The 18,272-nt window shown below is 36.5% G+C and overlaps 1 protein-coding gene across 3 annotated transcripts in view; it reads right to left on the reverse strand.

Annotated features, from left to right (window-relative positions):
• Positions 1 to 2,036: 2,036 nt before the first annotated feature.
• PLEKHA1 (pleckstrin homology domain containing A1) overlaps positions 2,037 to 18,272 on the reverse strand; it is a 59,004-nt gene continuing 42,768 nt past the window's right edge. The window contains exons 9-13 of one of the 3 annotated variants that reach the window (XM_081074486.1): positions 11,295 to 11,359; positions 10,621 to 10,684; positions 7,261 to 7,350; positions 5,982 to 6,022; positions 2,037 to 4,671 (exon numbers count right to left, since the gene is read on the reverse strand). In XM_081074486.1, the coding sequence (XP_080930612.1) occupies positions 4,464 to 4,671; positions 5,982 to 6,022; positions 7,261 to 7,350; positions 10,621 to 10,684; positions 11,295 to 11,359 (468 nt within the window). In that variant the 3' untranslated portion in view covers positions 2,037 to 4,463. Of the gene's footprint in view, positions 4,672 to 5,951; positions 6,023 to 7,260; positions 7,351 to 10,620; positions 10,685 to 11,294; positions 11,360 to 18,272 lie in introns of all 3 variants that reach the window. The other 2 variants (XM_081074485.1, XM_081074484.1) reach the window with 2 other exon arrangements.

The following is an 18,272-nucleotide window of genomic DNA, read 5'->3' on the forward strand; positions in this document are numbered from 1 at the left end:
TGTTAAGTCCCATAGTTTGGAAGAAAGAGGCAATGAACCTTCAAGAGGACAATTAAAATTTTTATGTACCAATCTGACCCTTCAAATTCCAAATCAACATTCATAAATTGTCACGTCAAGTAGTTTTTTGTTTTGTTTTGTTTTGTTTTACTTTTAGTTCTTTTTTCTCTTCTGGGACCTTTTAAAGTCCCCTCCAGTATGATGCTTCTAACCCACTCCATCATTCATTGACCATCTCAGTCTCTGGACTTTTCCATGCTACTGTAGTTTTCCATGCTCGATTTTATCACATATTGCACTTTATATTTCTTTTGGCAAATTTCTTGTGGACGTTTTCATCATCTTCTTAGGTTCCCGGTGTGCTGCACATTGTACACTGAAGATATCCATTTGACCTAAGACTTCATCAGGGCAAAAGCTTCTTTACATGGAAAAACACCTCAGCCTTCAACTACACCAGTGACTATAATTATTCCCTGCAACTATTTCCAGTGTAAGAATTGGGCATCCCAAAGCTATTTCACAATCCTCATTCTGGTACCTTATTATAGTGTCAAATGTCAGATCTTAAAATTTCTTAGGGACTTTATGATCAGGATACTATTGAATGCCCCAAACTAAAATGTATGAAGAAAGGTAGCATTTGAAATATTATGGTTCTAGAAGATGTTGACAACAGATTGAGTGAAAATTCAACTCACTGAATAATCTGGAGACAGTATAATATAAACAGTTTTCAAGAATTCTACTGAGGCAGTAATACCGTAATGGTGAAGAACCCAAACCTTGGCATCAAAAAGACTGGATTTTAAACCTAATGTGATTTTGGGCATGTGACTAAGTTTATTTCCAAGCCTGTAGAATGCGACCTGTAGATGTGGAAAAGACTATAAAGGGCAACAATGAGTGGTCCCTGTGATGATGGAGTTGACTATGTCAGTGTCAATATCCTAGTTCTATTTTACTATAACTTTTTCAATGTTATCGTTCAATGTTATGGTAAGTAAAGGGCATACGAGCGCTCTGTATTTTTTCTTACAACTACATGTGAAATCTACAATTATCTCCAAAGGTTTAAAGAAGACATTTACTAACTTTAGCTTAAATTTTATATTAATTTCAAAACAATCCTAGGCAATTACATGATATTCTCTCATTTTCTGAGTAAAATAATGTGAAATAGACTTCAAATTGCTTCAAAATTGCTTTAAAATTAGCAATGACGTAACCAGAAGGTGGCGCTATTACCACACGACTCCACCACAGCAAGGCACTATTCACTTTAAATGCCATTAATAATGGAATACTAGGATTTTATCAATTAAAATAAAATGCTAACCCCAATTCAGCAATACATGTCTTATGTGAGTTTGGGAGGAGAATTCAATTTTCAAAAATCATATAAAAATGATACAAATAACATACAATAATTTTGGATCTATGTAACATGGAAGGCTGCATATAGAGAATACAAACCCTTCTAAGTATATTTCTCAAGTCTTATGTGGACTGGCAAACCCTTCCAAAGACCAGGAAGATTCTTACCAAATCTGGTATTAAGCTGTGAAATCATGGCACTTTTTATACAAATATTTCCTGCCTCACCGACTGTTGATAGAACTTGGATAAAGGTCTGAGCATCACTTAAGGAAAAATCTGCAACTAGAAAAGGAAAGCTGAGGAAGGGATCTCTTTTGGGAAAGCAACAAAGTTCAGAACTTTCTTATTTTGGCTTTAAAAAACCCAAACATTTAAAATACTTTTCAGGGAAAGAAAATTAAGTTGCATCAGTACCAAGACAGATGTCTTTCATCCAATTCCATTATTATTAGACACTGGACATACAAGCAGACATGAACTATTTGTTACTAATAACAGGTTTGCAAGGAGCCTCTAACCCTCGATAGGGAGTGTTTACAGAGTACAAGCCAACAGCGCAGCTGGGCACCACAATGCCCTCTGCACTCAGCCTTCCTCAAGTCAGGTCCCGTCTAACCAATCACCAAACACTGCAAGCAGCCTGGACGACCCAAATTACACTCTGAAGCCAACATATTTAATTGCATATGTTGAGAAAATGTTTTATTTAAGCAAAATAAGCCTTTTTTTCCCAAAAAGATTCATCTTTTCATGTGCAATTTCATATCGAACTATGTCTTTCAAAGGTTATCAAATAATTAGTCTGTCCTTAAACACAAATCAGTTAACCAAACACATTTTGTACTAGTTCTATGTACTTGTTCACGCAAGAACTGAACCAAACCAAATGACAAGTTAGAATTAACTGTGAGCAGTTTATTCTCAACTCATTACAGTGTTCAACCAGTTTGACATATAAAGATAACAGACGTAAAAGTAAACATTGGGAAACACACATATATTCCCATTCTGAAAGACATGTTATATGTACAGAAAAAAAATGCAGCAAATATTAAGGTATTCAAAGTAATTTTTGACAATTCAGATGTGACATATTTACAAGAAAAGTATAAGTTTTAAAATAATTAAATAATTTTCATAGAATTATAAAAGTATTGAGATAAATATTAGGAGACCCCAACGATCGCAAGAACATTTTCCTATGCTATTGTATATAAGGGTAGTTCCATAAAAAGTCCCAAAATAGAGCTAGTATTTGGCCACTATGAAATATATCAAATTACCACTTACCAAAATATGCTAAAATAAACATGCGATGTGGAAATTGTACCAAAGAAAATAGCATTAGGCTCCTGAATATCTCAAAGTGTCTACACAAGATCTCTTAAGTGTGTTCATGAAAAAGGAATTTTCAAAAGAGCCATTATAATGGATGAAGAGTGGTAACTACTCAAAGCCTTTTCATTCTGTCATTTTCAAATGTAACTGCAAAATAGAAAAAAAAAGCTAAGTTTTAAAAATATTAGCTTATGAATAAAAAAGTTGAGTGGTGCATTCTTTATGCATTTGAGTTTTTCAACAGATGCTATGGTAATTCTAATATAATATCATATAGTAACCTCTGGACTCCACCACTGCAGTAGGAAATCTCTCAGACAAAGAGTCATTTTAGAACGAAAAGGAGAAACATGACGTGTGAATTCAAAACTAAACAGTACTGTAAAATGGTAAAATATCAAAAATATAGCAGCATGTGAAATTCAAGACTATTTTCTTAAAGCGAATGTTTAAGACTGAACCACAAAAATGGTACTTGCTCAAACTAGTCTATTATTCAACACTTCAAACTCAGGATTTTTTAGAGGTGCTTATATTTTATGATATCCCTGTGACTAAATGTATACTCAAATTTGTTTTTTAAAACATATATATTGCACAGGTAGTAGAATACCAGCATTCTGGTAACCTCTAAGATAAAGTGTTATCTTATTTAACACATTAAACTATGCTACTGAAAATTACTTTTATCCCAATGTTTAAAGCCAATCATATAGGACTTTTGAGCACATTAACAAGATGAAAAACACAGGCACTTGAATGAATACAGGTTGTTAGTGAAAAAAACTAGAGGCCACAATAGCATGACTAAGGGCAGTATGTCTTTACATATAAATTTGAGGTCTTCCACTGATCCAAATATAGAAATAAGAACTTGGTACAAAACTTTGATAAGAAAAGCAGATCTCCCAGAAATTTCATACCAAATAATTTTCACTAAATAAAGCAATGACTGCTGCAAGTCTTACTGAATCTTTATCAAACAAATGTCTAAGATACAGTTGTTTAAAATCAAATTTCCACTTTTCTCCATCCCGGTATACCCACACCCCTCGCTAACAGTTCAACAATATCCTCCATGCGAAACTTACCAGTCACCTTGAGACCCAGCACATCCAAAATGGCTGTCACGTCCAAACAGTCCACCCACATTGTAGTATCAATTCTACAGCACCACAGACATCATCAGTTTAGATATCCTAGTCTGGTAATATTTCATTCAATAATATTAACCAGTAAGAATATGTAAATACAGACCATCTAATAGGAAGTCATAGTAGCATTTTAAAACGACCAAATTAATTAATAAGCATTTTTAATGTTTTAAGTTGTTAAACATTTAAACTGTCAGATTCACTAGGAAAAAATATCATACACACATTTTCATCACCCAAATGAGAACACACAAAGCTTCAGTTGATACTGAGACACTTAGGTTTTTCCTTTCTTACTTTTAAAAAGATTACATTTAGTTTGGCCACTCCCTAGATTCTTGGTTTACCAGCTTGTAAAGAGTATACCTAAGAGGCAGTATAGTATATGCATTCAAAACCGTTTCACCCTTTATCATCTTTGGCTAGAAGCCTCATGAAAGGAAACTGAGGGGCTGATGAGGCGGGTCGGGCTCCAGGTGCTTCCATCTTACACATCACTGACTGGAAGGCTCGCATCATCCAAGTCCACTGGGTCCAAATCATTGTCCTGAGGGCCGTTTTTACTTGGAGGTTTTAGCAGAGCATGTTCAGTCACTTTGGAAGCTGGTTCTCTTGCAGAGACAGTCTGGACCTTGAAGTTCCCTGGCTTGACCTTGGTAAGAGATTCGTAAAATCCTCGCTTCTCCACGGGAAAGCTGGAGACCAGAGAGTGGCTGCGAGAGGCTGTGGGATGTGAGACGGCGGCGGCGGCACCGGCGGGGCGGAAGGCGCATTTGGGTTCTGGACAGTGGGGGTGCTCCTGGAAAGACGAGTGGGGGTTAGGCACAGTCAACCACAGACGACAAGGTTAGTAACTCAGTGTGAGACTTTACTCTCTGAAAAACAAACGAAACGAAACACACATACACAGAGCAGAAGCAGGAGCCATGCAACACACATGTGCAAGTTCTCTCCCAAAGCAACGCATTTTTAGGAGTGAGTTTAAAGCAGTGACGGCCAACAACCATTTCCACTAAGAACCAGTTCTGTCACCAAAGCCGGATTTGGCAGCTCTGACTCTGAAGACTCAGTCCGCCTAAGTGGAGTACAGGGGTCCAACTGCAAATGAGCTGTGTTTAAAGGGGGGCTACCAGCTTTATTCTATTTAAAAGGGTATTTTCAATCAACGCTCGGAATTATCCTACATGTTTTAGAAAGATAAAAAATGAAAATGTAGAATATAAAAATGAAAGGCCATGTTTCTTTAATAAGAACTCAATATTTTCAAACCTATTATTTTTATTTTATCTGGACATGTGACAAACTTAGTTGTTGCTTCCCTGAATTTCACTGCAACCAATAGCATAGTCCTTTTTGGCTTTTTATTTAATTGCGTTTATTTACTTTTGAATATGTCATACATTCATATGACTTAAAATTTTAAAGGCAACAGGTTATGTATTTAATCACTCATAACTGTGGTAGAATAATTCTCAGTGGTGTATATTAATTTCAATGATTCTAATTATATCAAATCTGAAGATATCCTTACATATGACCATTCCAAATGCATCATCACCATGTAGTTCCTAGTAGATTGTGTTCAGTTATGATACCAGTGGCTTTGAAAACAAAGTGGTAAATTACCAACTAGACAGATTACCATTAGATGGCTAAATGTCACCTGGGATTTAAACTGCCATGCAAACCACAGTAATGTGGAGTTTATCCAATGCGTCTGCATGCATGAGTTTGCACATATTAGAACAAAGGTGCATTTCAAGTGGAGTAGTATTAAAAAATTTCAAAATACGTAAGACAGAAATTGAAACTTGTGGCAATTCAGTAAATTAATTTTTAGAAGACCGCTTAATATGATTTCTTCAATTAATAAAGTTGCATTTTTTTCATTTATCTTTTTTTCCTAAATACATCTCCAACCTGATGACTAGTGAAATAGTTTGCGTTAGTGTTGACAAAGTCAGTTACGATAACTGCAAAAGGCAGTTTGGTTAACTCAACTTTCTAGGATGAGTTGTAAGTAGTGAGTAAGTCCGGGCCCTCTAGTAAGAAGGCACGTTTGCGTAAGAGCCCACATACGTGCCGCATTCACCAGTTCTTGAGGTATACCTCTGTATACAAGGATTCGACAGCCTTCTGGCCTGCCGCATCTGGAACACAGTGCAAAGCTAGGATTAGAGCTCACCTATACTGGGGAGAGGGAGGAAAACAGAACGTTCTGCTGACAGTTAGAGCTAGAGAGTCCAATTTGCCCCCACCACAAAGCAAAACAAAACACCAAGGCCCTTTTCCGAACTTTCCTCTTCCAGACAGACATTGTTTTTGCAGAGAGTCTCATACTTGACTGCTGAAAAGGTCACATGAAACACAGGCAGTTACCAAATTAACACCCATGAAAGTAATTTCTGAGATATTCCAAAAAGGATATAAGGAGAATGACTTAATTAAGAAATGAGACAGACAATTTCTATTTACTGATTTATAGTTATTAATAGTAGGAAACTATTAAGACAATATTACTACCAGGAAAATACTAAAAGTGTATACATCTAGCATTTACAATTAATCCAGATAATAAAGGTCATCATGCTACATTATCAGACTACATTCTGCAGGTCAAAGTGCTACATTTCAAGGCACTTAAAATTTTTCACTACTTAGTATTGTCACATCAGAGATCAGTGACCAAAGTATTCTAAAGACAAATCTTATTCCCATGATGCACTTGAACATAATAAATTAAATTTTAAAATATTTTTCTTACTACTTCAGAGAATGTTTAACTGTATCAGTTTTATCATCATACTACCAAAAAGATAAAGTAAGACTGTGGGGGTAAAAGCAACCCTTTAAATTAATGTACTAGAAAATGAGAATGAAACATGAAGTGGAAAATATTGACTGAGAGCACTAAATCATATTTAAGGTTCCAGCTGCTCAATGGTCTTATGGCACTATTAAGCCAAAACTAACTAACTAAATAACTAACTAAATAAATAAATAAAAATAAAACACCCTTAACTGAAATTACAGAAAGAAAAGAGGAAACTGAGATGTTGACCAAAGGTAAGCCATGTACCATACTAAGAGTGATACAGTTTTACCAAACCTAGTCCTACTGACAAGTAAGAACTCCTAAAACAAAGCAAGGAAACGTTCATTCTTTAGTTGCCCTGCTTGTGCATTTAAGACAACACAATGCACAGAAAGTTATGTTATACGTAACACTACAAGGAAGCATTAAATTAGAAATGCATTTTTTTTTTTGCAAGTCCAATTGGTATGAAAGTTACCATGCAAATAAATCTCAATACAGAAAGAAACCAGAAGGATTAGGGGGAGAGGAAGGAAACCCAGGGGAGAACCACCCAGAGAACAGGACACATACAGAAGACGCAGATCGGCCGGGTCCCCGCTGGGCTACGATGGCACCAGACACGGCTTTAATCCAACTGTGCATCTCCTCAGGGCTATCAGCCTAAGGGAAAGAGGGGACCCAGTCAGTCCAATTTTCCACAAAATCAGCGCCTGCAGCTATCAATCTAATGTCTGCATTTTAGTAATTAATAGTGTCAACAACAACATCATTCTAAGGCAACAGTTTCAAAAAAAATTTAGAAATCACCTTTTAAAAAATGTTTCATTAGAATGATTGGGATGACATTGGTTAGTAAAATTATCTAGGTTTCAAGTGTACATTTCTATAACACATCATCTATATATCACATTGCGTGTTTACCATCTAGAGTTAGCTCTCCTTCTGTCACCATATATTTGATCCCCTTTTTCCCTCTTCTACCACCGCCCCACCCTTACTCTCTGGTAACCACTTAACTGTTGTCTGCATCTTGAAAATCACTTTTTTAAACCAAATTTTGCTGGGTAAGTTATTACACATAGACATAAGTTGAAACAATATTTTAAGATCAAAAACATCAAAAAGTGTCAATATGAATACTTCTGGAGAGAAAACAAGAAGAGGAATAAGTTCAAGAAAGATCTCATTTTGCTCTATCTGTATTTGCTGCCGTATTTACTACAAGAATATTTATGTAATTGTATAGTTACAAAAACATTTTGACATCATTTTATAGATTCTAAAAATAGTTTTTAGTGATGTCATAATCCTACAGGAAGTATGGGTAGTCATATTCCAAAGTATCATAGTCCTTGCTAGGACCTTGGCTTTCAGTGCGAATTAAAAACCTATGATTCCTTTAATCCAATCAAACTAGGTCCTAAAAGGGGTATAAAGATACTGTCCTTTACTCAAGGTCAAACATTTTAAAGATACAAGATATGCTTGAAACGATATTAATAAACACAACACTTTTTAAAAGTAAAAACTCAAAGTAGGCAAAGGTAAAGAATATACTTTCATTCACTGCAAACAGGAGCACAAATCTGGAAAGTTATTTGGCAAAATAAACTGGTTTAAAAAGGTTTATGCTTTAATAGCTATTATCAATCTAGAAACTTTCCTATTGAAAAAATTCAGGCAAATTGACATACAAAAATGTCCACCACATTAGTTATTATAGTAAATGTGTGAAAACTATGTAAATTAATAAGTTACAGAGTAGTAGAGAAACAGTTTCACTGTGGAGCATTCATACAATAGAGTATAGTATAATTCTAAAAGGTTTTCAGAGACTTTTTAATAATAGGGAAAAATATGACCATAATACAGTAAAGTATGATATAACACTATTTCATATGATCCCTCGTTATAAAAATATATGCCTTAAGAAAAGCAGTAAAAAAATAAGAATGGTTGCCTGAATGTGGGATTCTGTGTTTTATAAACCATCCTTTTCTTTGTATTTTTCTACATATTCTAATTTTTCTGCAATAAGCATATGAAGCCTGACAATTACATTCACAAACTCATCCTAGAAAAAGTGCTACCTACCTCACTGCTGAATATCACTATGATCACCTTCGAAGTACTCCTCTTGGGAAGCTATGTACTGATGCCAGTGCCTAGTTCACCATTCAAAACAATTTTGGAACTCTTTTTCTGGAATGGCCATCATATCACCCTTGATGTCCTGAATGTCATCAAAATGTCTTCCTTTCAATATTTCCTTTATCTTCAGGTAACGAAAAAAGTCACTGGGAGCCAGATCAGGTGAGTAGGGAAGGGGCTCCAATATAGTTATTCGTTTACTGACTTAAAAACCCTCACAGACAGTGCCGAGTGAGCTGGTGCATTGTCGTGATGCAAGAGCCATGAATTGTTGGCAAAAAGTACAAGTCGTTTTTGTCTAACTTTTTCACGCAGTGGAAGTTCTTTTCCGAATATATGGTGATGGAAGGAGAACTGACTCTGGGTAGTGAACACACAATGTGATATATAGATAATGTATTACAGAATTGTACACCCGAAATCTATGTAACTTTACCAACAACTGTCACCCCAATAAACTTTAAAGAAAAAGAAAAAAAGTTCTTTACAGCACTTCCAAATAGTAAACTTGGCTAATTGTCCAGTTGGTACAAAAGGTTAGCAACATGGTTTTGACTCTTGATTTGGACTGATGGAACTTTTTTGGTCATGGAGAATTGATTGACTTCCATTGTGCACTTTGACACTATGTTTCAGAGTATCGGTTCACCCATTATTTCATCACCAGTGATAACTCAGCCCAAAACACCGTCTTGCCTCTCAAAAAGGTCTTGGCAAACTTCGACTCTCCTTTGCTTTTGTTCACACCATTTCTGCACACACCTTTCTCAAGATTTTCAGTTAAGATTTTCCTGTTTCTCTATCGATGTTTACTTGGTCTGCTATGCTAATCACAGTCAGCCGACGATTTTGACACACAATTCGAAGAACTTCGGCAATGTTTTCATCAGTTCTGCTCGTTACTGGCTGCCCAGACCTCTCTTCATCAGTGACGCATTCTCTCCCCTCAGAAAAATGTTTAAAACATTTGTACATTGCCGTTTTCTTCATGGCATTCTCCCCATAAACTTGGACTAACATGTCCCTGATTTCACTTCCACTCTTGCCAAGTTTAACAAAAAATTTAGTATCTGTTCATTGTCTAATTCAAGCTCAGACATTCTTGCAACAGCACACAAAAACACACAACAATGAACACCACTCAGCAAGACACCGCCACACATCAACATGAACACAGCTGTGAGACACTGATATACCAAGGTTATGAAACCTTACCGAGCTGTTTCTACAGTGCTGCCAATGTAAGCACACGGTGGCAAGGTTGCAAACTTAACTGTCAGACCTCGGTATGTAAACTTTATAAAATAAAATGTTCTTTTAAAAAACTTCCACTAAATAATTAATGTGGTAAGTAAAAAGTGTATGGTAAATTTAAATACAGAATTCCTATCTACCATTAGTGAAACTGTAAGACTTCCTATCTACTTGTATTGTGGATATTTGAGCCCCCCTTTTATAAAATTACCAAAACCATATGATCAAAATTCTAAAACATGTGCAAAAATAACCCAAGTTGAAAATACAAACTTGGCATATAAATTAAAGTAGCATTTCCTTTCCTTCAAATTCTACTTAATTCTATTTGACTAACTGATAGCAAAGAATATGCTTATTTGCTGAACATATGACCTACCAATAATCTTACACATAACATTTTTAAATTAACTTTGTTCATTATAGTTGTCATTTTTTACTTATTCTCAAAAGCAACAAGTTTATTTCATCTCTAAACTAATTAATTTCTTGTTAAGACGATCTATTATCTCCAAAGTATCTTACCTGGACATAGAAAGTTCGAGATGATGTTACAATTTCAAAGAGGTTGTCTCTCATCATTATGTCACTGTTAACAAAAAAAATTCCCAATTGTACTTAAATAGTTGTTTGATGATTTTTCTTTCACTTATTTACCCAATACCAAATATGTATCGATAAGAAAATAAATATCAGAGGTAAAATACTGATTTAACAAAACCAAATTATCATCTTTTTCAATTCAGTTGTACATTAAATTTTACTTATTTTACATAGTTATATATATTTTTAGAAAAGGTTCATAAAATAACTTCAAAATGCAGTTTCCAACTGTGAAGAAATCAGTTTCCTCAAAGAAACACTGCCACAGTTCACACATTTTCTTATAAAACTCTATTCTGCACCAACCTCGAAATACTAAAATTACTAATACATCAATTTGTCTAATATTATTGAAGTTGTTCATAAAAGTTTTTCATTTCTATTGTTTCCTAATTTTGAGTTTTCAAACAAAAAAAATCTCAATACTTTAAGCTGAGGGTTTTAAAAGTTCTACCATATCCCAACTATAAGGAATCAGAAATACAGCTAGAAGTAATACAGAAAAATACCATCTGTAAGCACTTCGATCAAATTGAGCCACTGTGTGCACTAATAATAGCTATTATAATAATACACAAGTCAGAGCTGGGGCTTACCTCTGCTTACATTCCTGGACCTTATGAACCTCTTTAAGTGGTATTACACGAAGAGGCTCCTTTTCCTGGCCAAAAAAAAAAAAGAAAAAAAGCCGACAAACAGATAATATGAGGTATGTTTTTAAAATCCCTTTAAGGGTTAGTTGTCTTATTTGGAGATCTATGTGAAAATTGTGCTTCTTTCTTGAAGCACATCTAAGACATAAATCTACCTTCTTGAACTATTCAGCATCAGAATAGCTCCAATATCATAACCTTGTATGTTTGAAACAAGGAAACTGGCAAATAACCTGATCACATTCTCTCTGACCTTAAGGACAGTGTCGCTAATTAAAAGCCATTACCCATCAGACTTTCCCTGATGAACCCCTATGTACTTAGTAAGTGGAGTACTCTCTCTTTTGGAATGTTACTTTGATAAAGAAGGCACCAGAGTCCTAAATACCCGGATTTCTTTAAGTTAAATTCACTGTTTTAAGAATATCATGCTTCACTATGGAAAACAGTATGGAGGTATCTCAGGAATCTGAAAATGGAACTACCCTATGATCCAGTAATTCCACTCCTAGGCATCTACCCGGAGAAATCCAAAACTCCAATTCAAAAATCTGTATGCACTCCTATGTTTATTGCAGCACTGTACACAATAGCCAAGATATGGAAACAACCAAAATGCCCATCGGTAGATGACTGGATTAAGAAGCTGTGGTACATTTATACAATGGAGTATTACGCAGCCATAAAGAAGAAAGAAATCTTATCATTTGCAGCAACATGGATGGATCTAGAGAACATTATGTTAAGTGAAATAAGTCAGAAAGAGAAAGACAAGTACCATATGATCTCACTTATATATGGAATCTAAAGAAAAGACTATGTGAATGAACTAATCAGAGTCAGTTTTGGGGACGCAGAGAAAAAACCGAGAGTGGTTAGATGGGTGTGTGGGAGGGGGTTGGGGATAAGGGGAAAGGTGAAGGGATTTGGAAGCAGCTGGTAACCACAAGATGGCCTCAGGGTTTTTCTTTTGAAAATTAATTTGGGGAAGGTATTCTATAATGTTGTAAAGATTTTGTTGGGTATCCGATGGACATGCGTCCTATTTGGGAGACCACCTCAGGGATACTGTGGATACCTGATCATGGCATTGTACATCAGAAGCTAAACATTAATGAATGCCAACTATAATTTTATATATATAATGTGATGGTTCAGTGTGAGGTCGGAGGGATAGTGGATGGGGGGAGGGGGGTTCACAGTATGAGGGATATAAATGATGAACGTCTAAGTATTACCTTGTTTTGTACACCTGAAACTAATAAATAAATTAATTAAAAAAAAAAAAAAAAAAAAAAAAAAACAAGATGTGATAGATAACTGCTGACCCCATAAATTTGGGTTGGTGATATGGTAGTATTTGGTAATTGCAATAAAAAACTAGACCTGCAAAAAAAAAAAAAAAAAAAAAAAAAAAAAAGAATATCATGCTTACATGAATACATTATCTTAACAAGCACCATTCTCAAACATTTACTAAGTGCCAGGACCCCCCCTAGATTTTGAATGTGTTCTCATTTAAACTCTCCACAACCCTACAATGCACGCATTATTGTTAATCCGAGGAAACAGGATTAGACATGTTAAGTACCACACCTAAAGTTACAAACTTGATGTAAGATGCAACTATAAGACAAAACTAGCTCCTAATAGCATAATATGTGTCCTATACATTCCATGAAATACTACAGATTGTATCTCACCAAGTATGACACCATGCGATTAAGACATACCATTACTTTATGTAGCACTGAGGAAAACAAACATGACTGACAACTTTTTAAATCACAAATCTTTCTTAAAGTTTTACAAAATAGTTCATTTCAAAATAATTTCAGACTGGAAAAGTCTTACAAAAATAGTACAAAAACTTTTTGTATACCTTGCACCATTTTTCAAGATGTTAATATTTTTACATTTGATAAATTATGTTTTTGTGTACATGTATGTGAATGTGTGTATATGTATTTTCCCTGAAATGTTTAAAGGCATACCTTTAAACACATACCTTTACTACTAAATACTTGTGGCTACTTCCTAGAATAAGGATGTTCTCTTATATAACCACAGTACAATTATGAAAACCAAACACTCCGCATTGATGCAATACTGTTATCTAATCTACACACCACATTCAGATTTCATTCATTGTCCCCCTTTATAGCGAAAGAGAAACTATGTATGTTCTGATCCAGGGTTCAATGTGAGATCATACCTTCATTTTAGATGTCACGTCTCTTAGGCTCCGGTAACTGGGGTAGTTCTTCAGTCTTTCTTGACGTTTACAGTTTTAAAAGCCAGGCCAGTTAGTTCATAGAAATGTCCTTCATTTTGGTTTGTCTGATGCTAATCGTGCTTACATTCAGGTTATACAGTTTAGGCAGGAAACCACAGATGTGAGGTTGTGCTCTCAGCACATCATTCTCAGGGGCACATGATAGTGGTTTGTCCCATTACTAGTGTGTTAACTCTCATCTCTTGCTGAAGGTCATGCTTGCCATTAACTATAAACTTACTCTTTTTCCCTTTGTCGTTATTAAGTATCTTGTGGGGAAATGCTTGGAGCTTAAAGAATACCCAGTTTCTTTCCCATCATAATTTTGCCCTTTAGTTTTATGAAAACTGAGGATTCTTGCCTAAAACTATCATTACTACAGTGGCTACCAAATGGTGGTTTGTCTAATCTTATCAATCCATCTATATATATTAGCTGGAATTTTACTCTAAGAAAATGCTTTTCCTTCTCCGTTTATTTATTCATGACTCACTGAACTCTGAGTTATAATCCATTCTTATCATTTATTTTTTTGCTCAAATTGTCTGAGTTTTGGGTTCTGGTATCCGTGCCCATCATTCTCTGAGCCACTTCCTTATTTTCTGTCAGAACTAGATGTTCTACATGGGCTGAGCTCGTCCTTTCCCTGCCTCAGCTCTAAAATTGGTCACTTCTCCAAGGGGCTCTTTTGTTATAGAATGGCATTTACAGTTGCTTTTTGGGGAGAGGATGTGCCCATCTCTTCACTCAGCCATGGCTTTCTCATGATAGATGAGGAGTAATATTTCTGCTGTTTTAATTTGTGCTTCTCTAATTACAAGTGATGTTAAATATCTTTTTATATGCTTAAGGACCGTTTTAATTTCTTTGTAAATGAATTGTCTGTTTATGTCTTATGTTTACTTTTCTACCAGATATTCTCTCCTCGACTTTCTCTTTTGAAACTTTGAACCAACCACAAACTTAAACAAAGGTCGAAAACACAGAACAAAGAACTGATCTTCCAGAACCATTTCAGAGTGAGTTGCTGACCTGGCACCCACTACCCCAAGCATTTTCATGTGTATTCCTACAAAGAAATCCTCTTATGTTATCACAATACAACCATCAAAATCAGGAAGTGTCACCCAGATGTCTTTTATTAAAGCAAAAGAATTCAGTTTAGAATGACACTCGTCTTACAAGCATTTGAGATCTTGCTTCCTGGCAACCGTGGTGAGTTTGGCTCAAATAAACTCTTATTAAAATTCAAAAAAAGAATCAAACTTGTCTTTCTTTTCTTTCCGTCAGTCATTCTTTCCTTGACGTCCACAGTCTTGCCTCTATGGAAGATTACAGGGCAGTTATTCTGTAGAATGCCCCTCCTGTGGGAGTGCCTGATGCTTCTTCAAGATTAGATTCAAGCTATGGACCTTTGGCAGAAAAAATCACCGAAGTGACGCTGCATTCTTCTCAAGCTATCCTGTGTTAAATGATTTCACTCATCTCATCACTGATGAAGTACACTTTAGTCATCTGATTATCTGATTAAAGTGGTACCTGCCAGGCTGCTTCACTGCGATCACTCTTTCCCCCATTGTACTTACTGCATATTTTGCAGGTAGGTCCTCTGAAACTATGTCACCTTCCATTCTTCATCATACATACATATGTGCAATCATTCACTCATTCATGTCTGTATGGGCTCATGATTCTTATTTTACTCAATGGACAATAATCTGTCACCATCATTACTTATTTTAATGCTTAAACTGCGCCACATTTGGTGAGTAGGAAAATTTTCAAGTTGGATTTTGGATCCTTCTAACATGTCCCTATCATTCTGCGAGCACTTCCTTGCCTTCTGAGACACAAGACAGTACAGGGTTATTTTATATTTGTTTCTTCTGTCCCAATTCTGAAATCTTGCCATTTTTCCAGGGAGCCTAGGTTTCTTCCAATGCAAAATGGTAGTTTTTTCAGTACCCAGAGCTAGGGAGTATATGATCTACATAGAGATACGTGTAAACACATGAATACATTTATACGTATATTTATTAATATTTCCACATTTATATATTTTGAAAAGTTCACAGCAATATTTTCCATTCCAATCTGACATAAAAATTGTTGTTCGTATTTAGTACTCCCGTATTCAACAGTGAGAAATCTGGCTTCTATTACTCGTGATAAATTGCCTTTTTTATCAGTGAGCATATACGTAACCATTCTCCCATCTCTGCCACCACCCTCTCCCCAGAGCGGATGCCCTCCTCTCTACTCCACGTTGAGCTCACCCACCAAGAGTACGGCCTCATCCTACTGCTTGGGCTCCATCTGCCCACCTCGAGCCACTCCAGTTCCTCCTGCTCCTGCCCCACTGCCATGCCCGCCTACACTGATTCGCCTCGTGCAAAAAATTCAACTCTACATTGTTCGGATTGATGGGAGGAAAAGAGGGAAAGAAGGATGAGGAAAAAACCTCTCCCCTCAATTTTTAAGATTCTTTATATGTTAAGGATATTGTTTTATCTCTGATATATACTGCAAATATTTTCTCGTGTTTCAGTTGTGTACTTAAATCTTTTATACTTACTAAAACAACTTAAGTCTTTATCTCTTAGAGATACATTCTAAAATATTTACAGAGGGAATATGTTTAGGACTTGCTTCAAAATATGAAGGGGGGAAGTGGATGGTGAGACAGAAGAAACAAAACTAGGGCCAGCACGGTGGCTGGGGTGGTTGGAGCTCCATGCTCCTAACTCCAAAAGCTGCGGGTTCAATTCCCATATGGGCCAGTGGGCTCTCAACCACAAGGTTTGCCAGTTCAATTCCTCAAGTCCCTGGTGGTGGGCAGCGCCCCCTGCAACTAAAGTTGAACACGGCACCTTGAGCTGAGCTGCCTCCCAGATGGTTGTTGGTTGGAGCGCGGGCTCTCAACCACAAGATTGCCGGTTCGACTCCCACAAGGGATGGTGGGCTGCGCCCCCTGCAACTAGCAATGGCAACTGGACCTGGAGCTGAACTGCGCCCTCCACAACTAAGACTGAAAAAAACAACTTGACTTGGAAAAAAGTCCTAGAAGTACACATTGCTCCCCAATAAAGTCCTGTTCCCTTTCCCCAATAAAATCTTTAAAAAAAGAAACAAAAGTAGCCATGTGTTGATAATTATGAAATCTGGGTGATGGATACACAGAAGATGAGATTACTATTCTACCGACTTACTTTATGTTTAAACTTGTCCATGATCAAAAGGTTTTATAGAAGAGCCCTTTTATACTTTAAACATTGATTTTATCAGAAATCATTTGTGAGCATAAATACAAGCATATAAGCCAAACAAATTGGTTAAGGTTTTTTAAAACTTCATAGATCCCAGCTCTGCTGAATAACTTGTTGATAAGGAGCCATCAACATCAGTATTTTTCACTCCAGACCGTTCTTTGTGCCAAAAAGAGCGTTGAAGATGCGTTTCTTAAGGAGAGTTCCCTGTGTCCCTGAGATTTTCTTCCCAGCAGCAGGCACCTTTTCTGCAGATCCTGCTGCTGGTGTGTTCCAGATCTCACCCAAAGGCAATGCGCACGTGCACCAGTGACAACTACAGCACCGCTGCTACCTGACTGCCCCTCACCTGCAGTGCCTCTGAGACACCCTAAGATTTCAGAAAAGTTAAAACGTGGGGGACAATGTGTATCTTAGCAACTGACAGAGGTCAGTAATTATATTTAAAGTTTTCAGTTTTATCTGTTTTCTAGCTACTTAACATATCCTAAATATACGTAATATCTTTGTCTCAGCTTTTTACAGCATAACGTCCATAGGTGGGTTTTCAAAATTTAGTAATATTTCTATAATAGCTCTTGTCTCATTATAATGACTGCAGGTGAGAGGGGTCCATGTCAATTTCTCTGCCAAGTTTCTCTACCAAAACGGAACCCAAAACAGAACCCCTGAAGTGTCTGAAGGCCAGACACTGCCGATTTTTATCCCCAGGTCCCGTAGCACTACACCAGGGCCATGGGGAGCTCAAGGAACACCCGCTGCAAAATGCCTCTTCCCTAGAGGCATTAACTAAAAAGCACTGAATCACCTGCCAACAAGCAAGCGGGTAGCCTTCTGAGACACCAAGGCTGGTACTTTTTGAACCAAGTAACTAGTACTTAGAGTTAAGGATCTTGGAATTTGAAGTCTGAGAAAGGCTCCCATGCTAACATGGCTACTGCTGCTATGCTATGCCATTTTCCATTCATTCAAAACCACTTATCATCTACCAAGTACCAGGAGCTGTGTTCATAATAGAGTACAAAAGCAAATCTCTGCTCTCAGGAAGCTCATGTAGTGAAGGTAAAGACAAGCAAGCATGCAATTACCAACAGAGTGGTAATGACACTCGAACAGAAACGAGCACCAGGTCCTACAGCGTGTAAAATGGAGGCATCCAACCCAGACCCAAAGCTTCCCAGAACAGACACCTGAATCGTACAATATTCTCTTCCTATTCTCTAGTGCTCTGTTGTCCAATACAGTAGCAACTAACTATGTATAATCATTTAAATTTAAATTAATGAACATTAAACACAATCTGTTTTCATTTTATAATTAAATAAAGTCAGGTTCCTCAGTCACACGAGCCAGACTTCCAGTGCTCAACAGCACGTGTGG

The sequence above is a fragment of the Rhinolophus hipposideros genome, assembly GCF_964194185.1.
Source record: "Rhinolophus hipposideros genome assembly, chromosome: 15".
Classification (NCBI taxonomy): Eukaryota; Metazoa; Chordata; class Mammalia; order Chiroptera; family Rhinolophidae; genus Rhinolophus; species Rhinolophus hipposideros.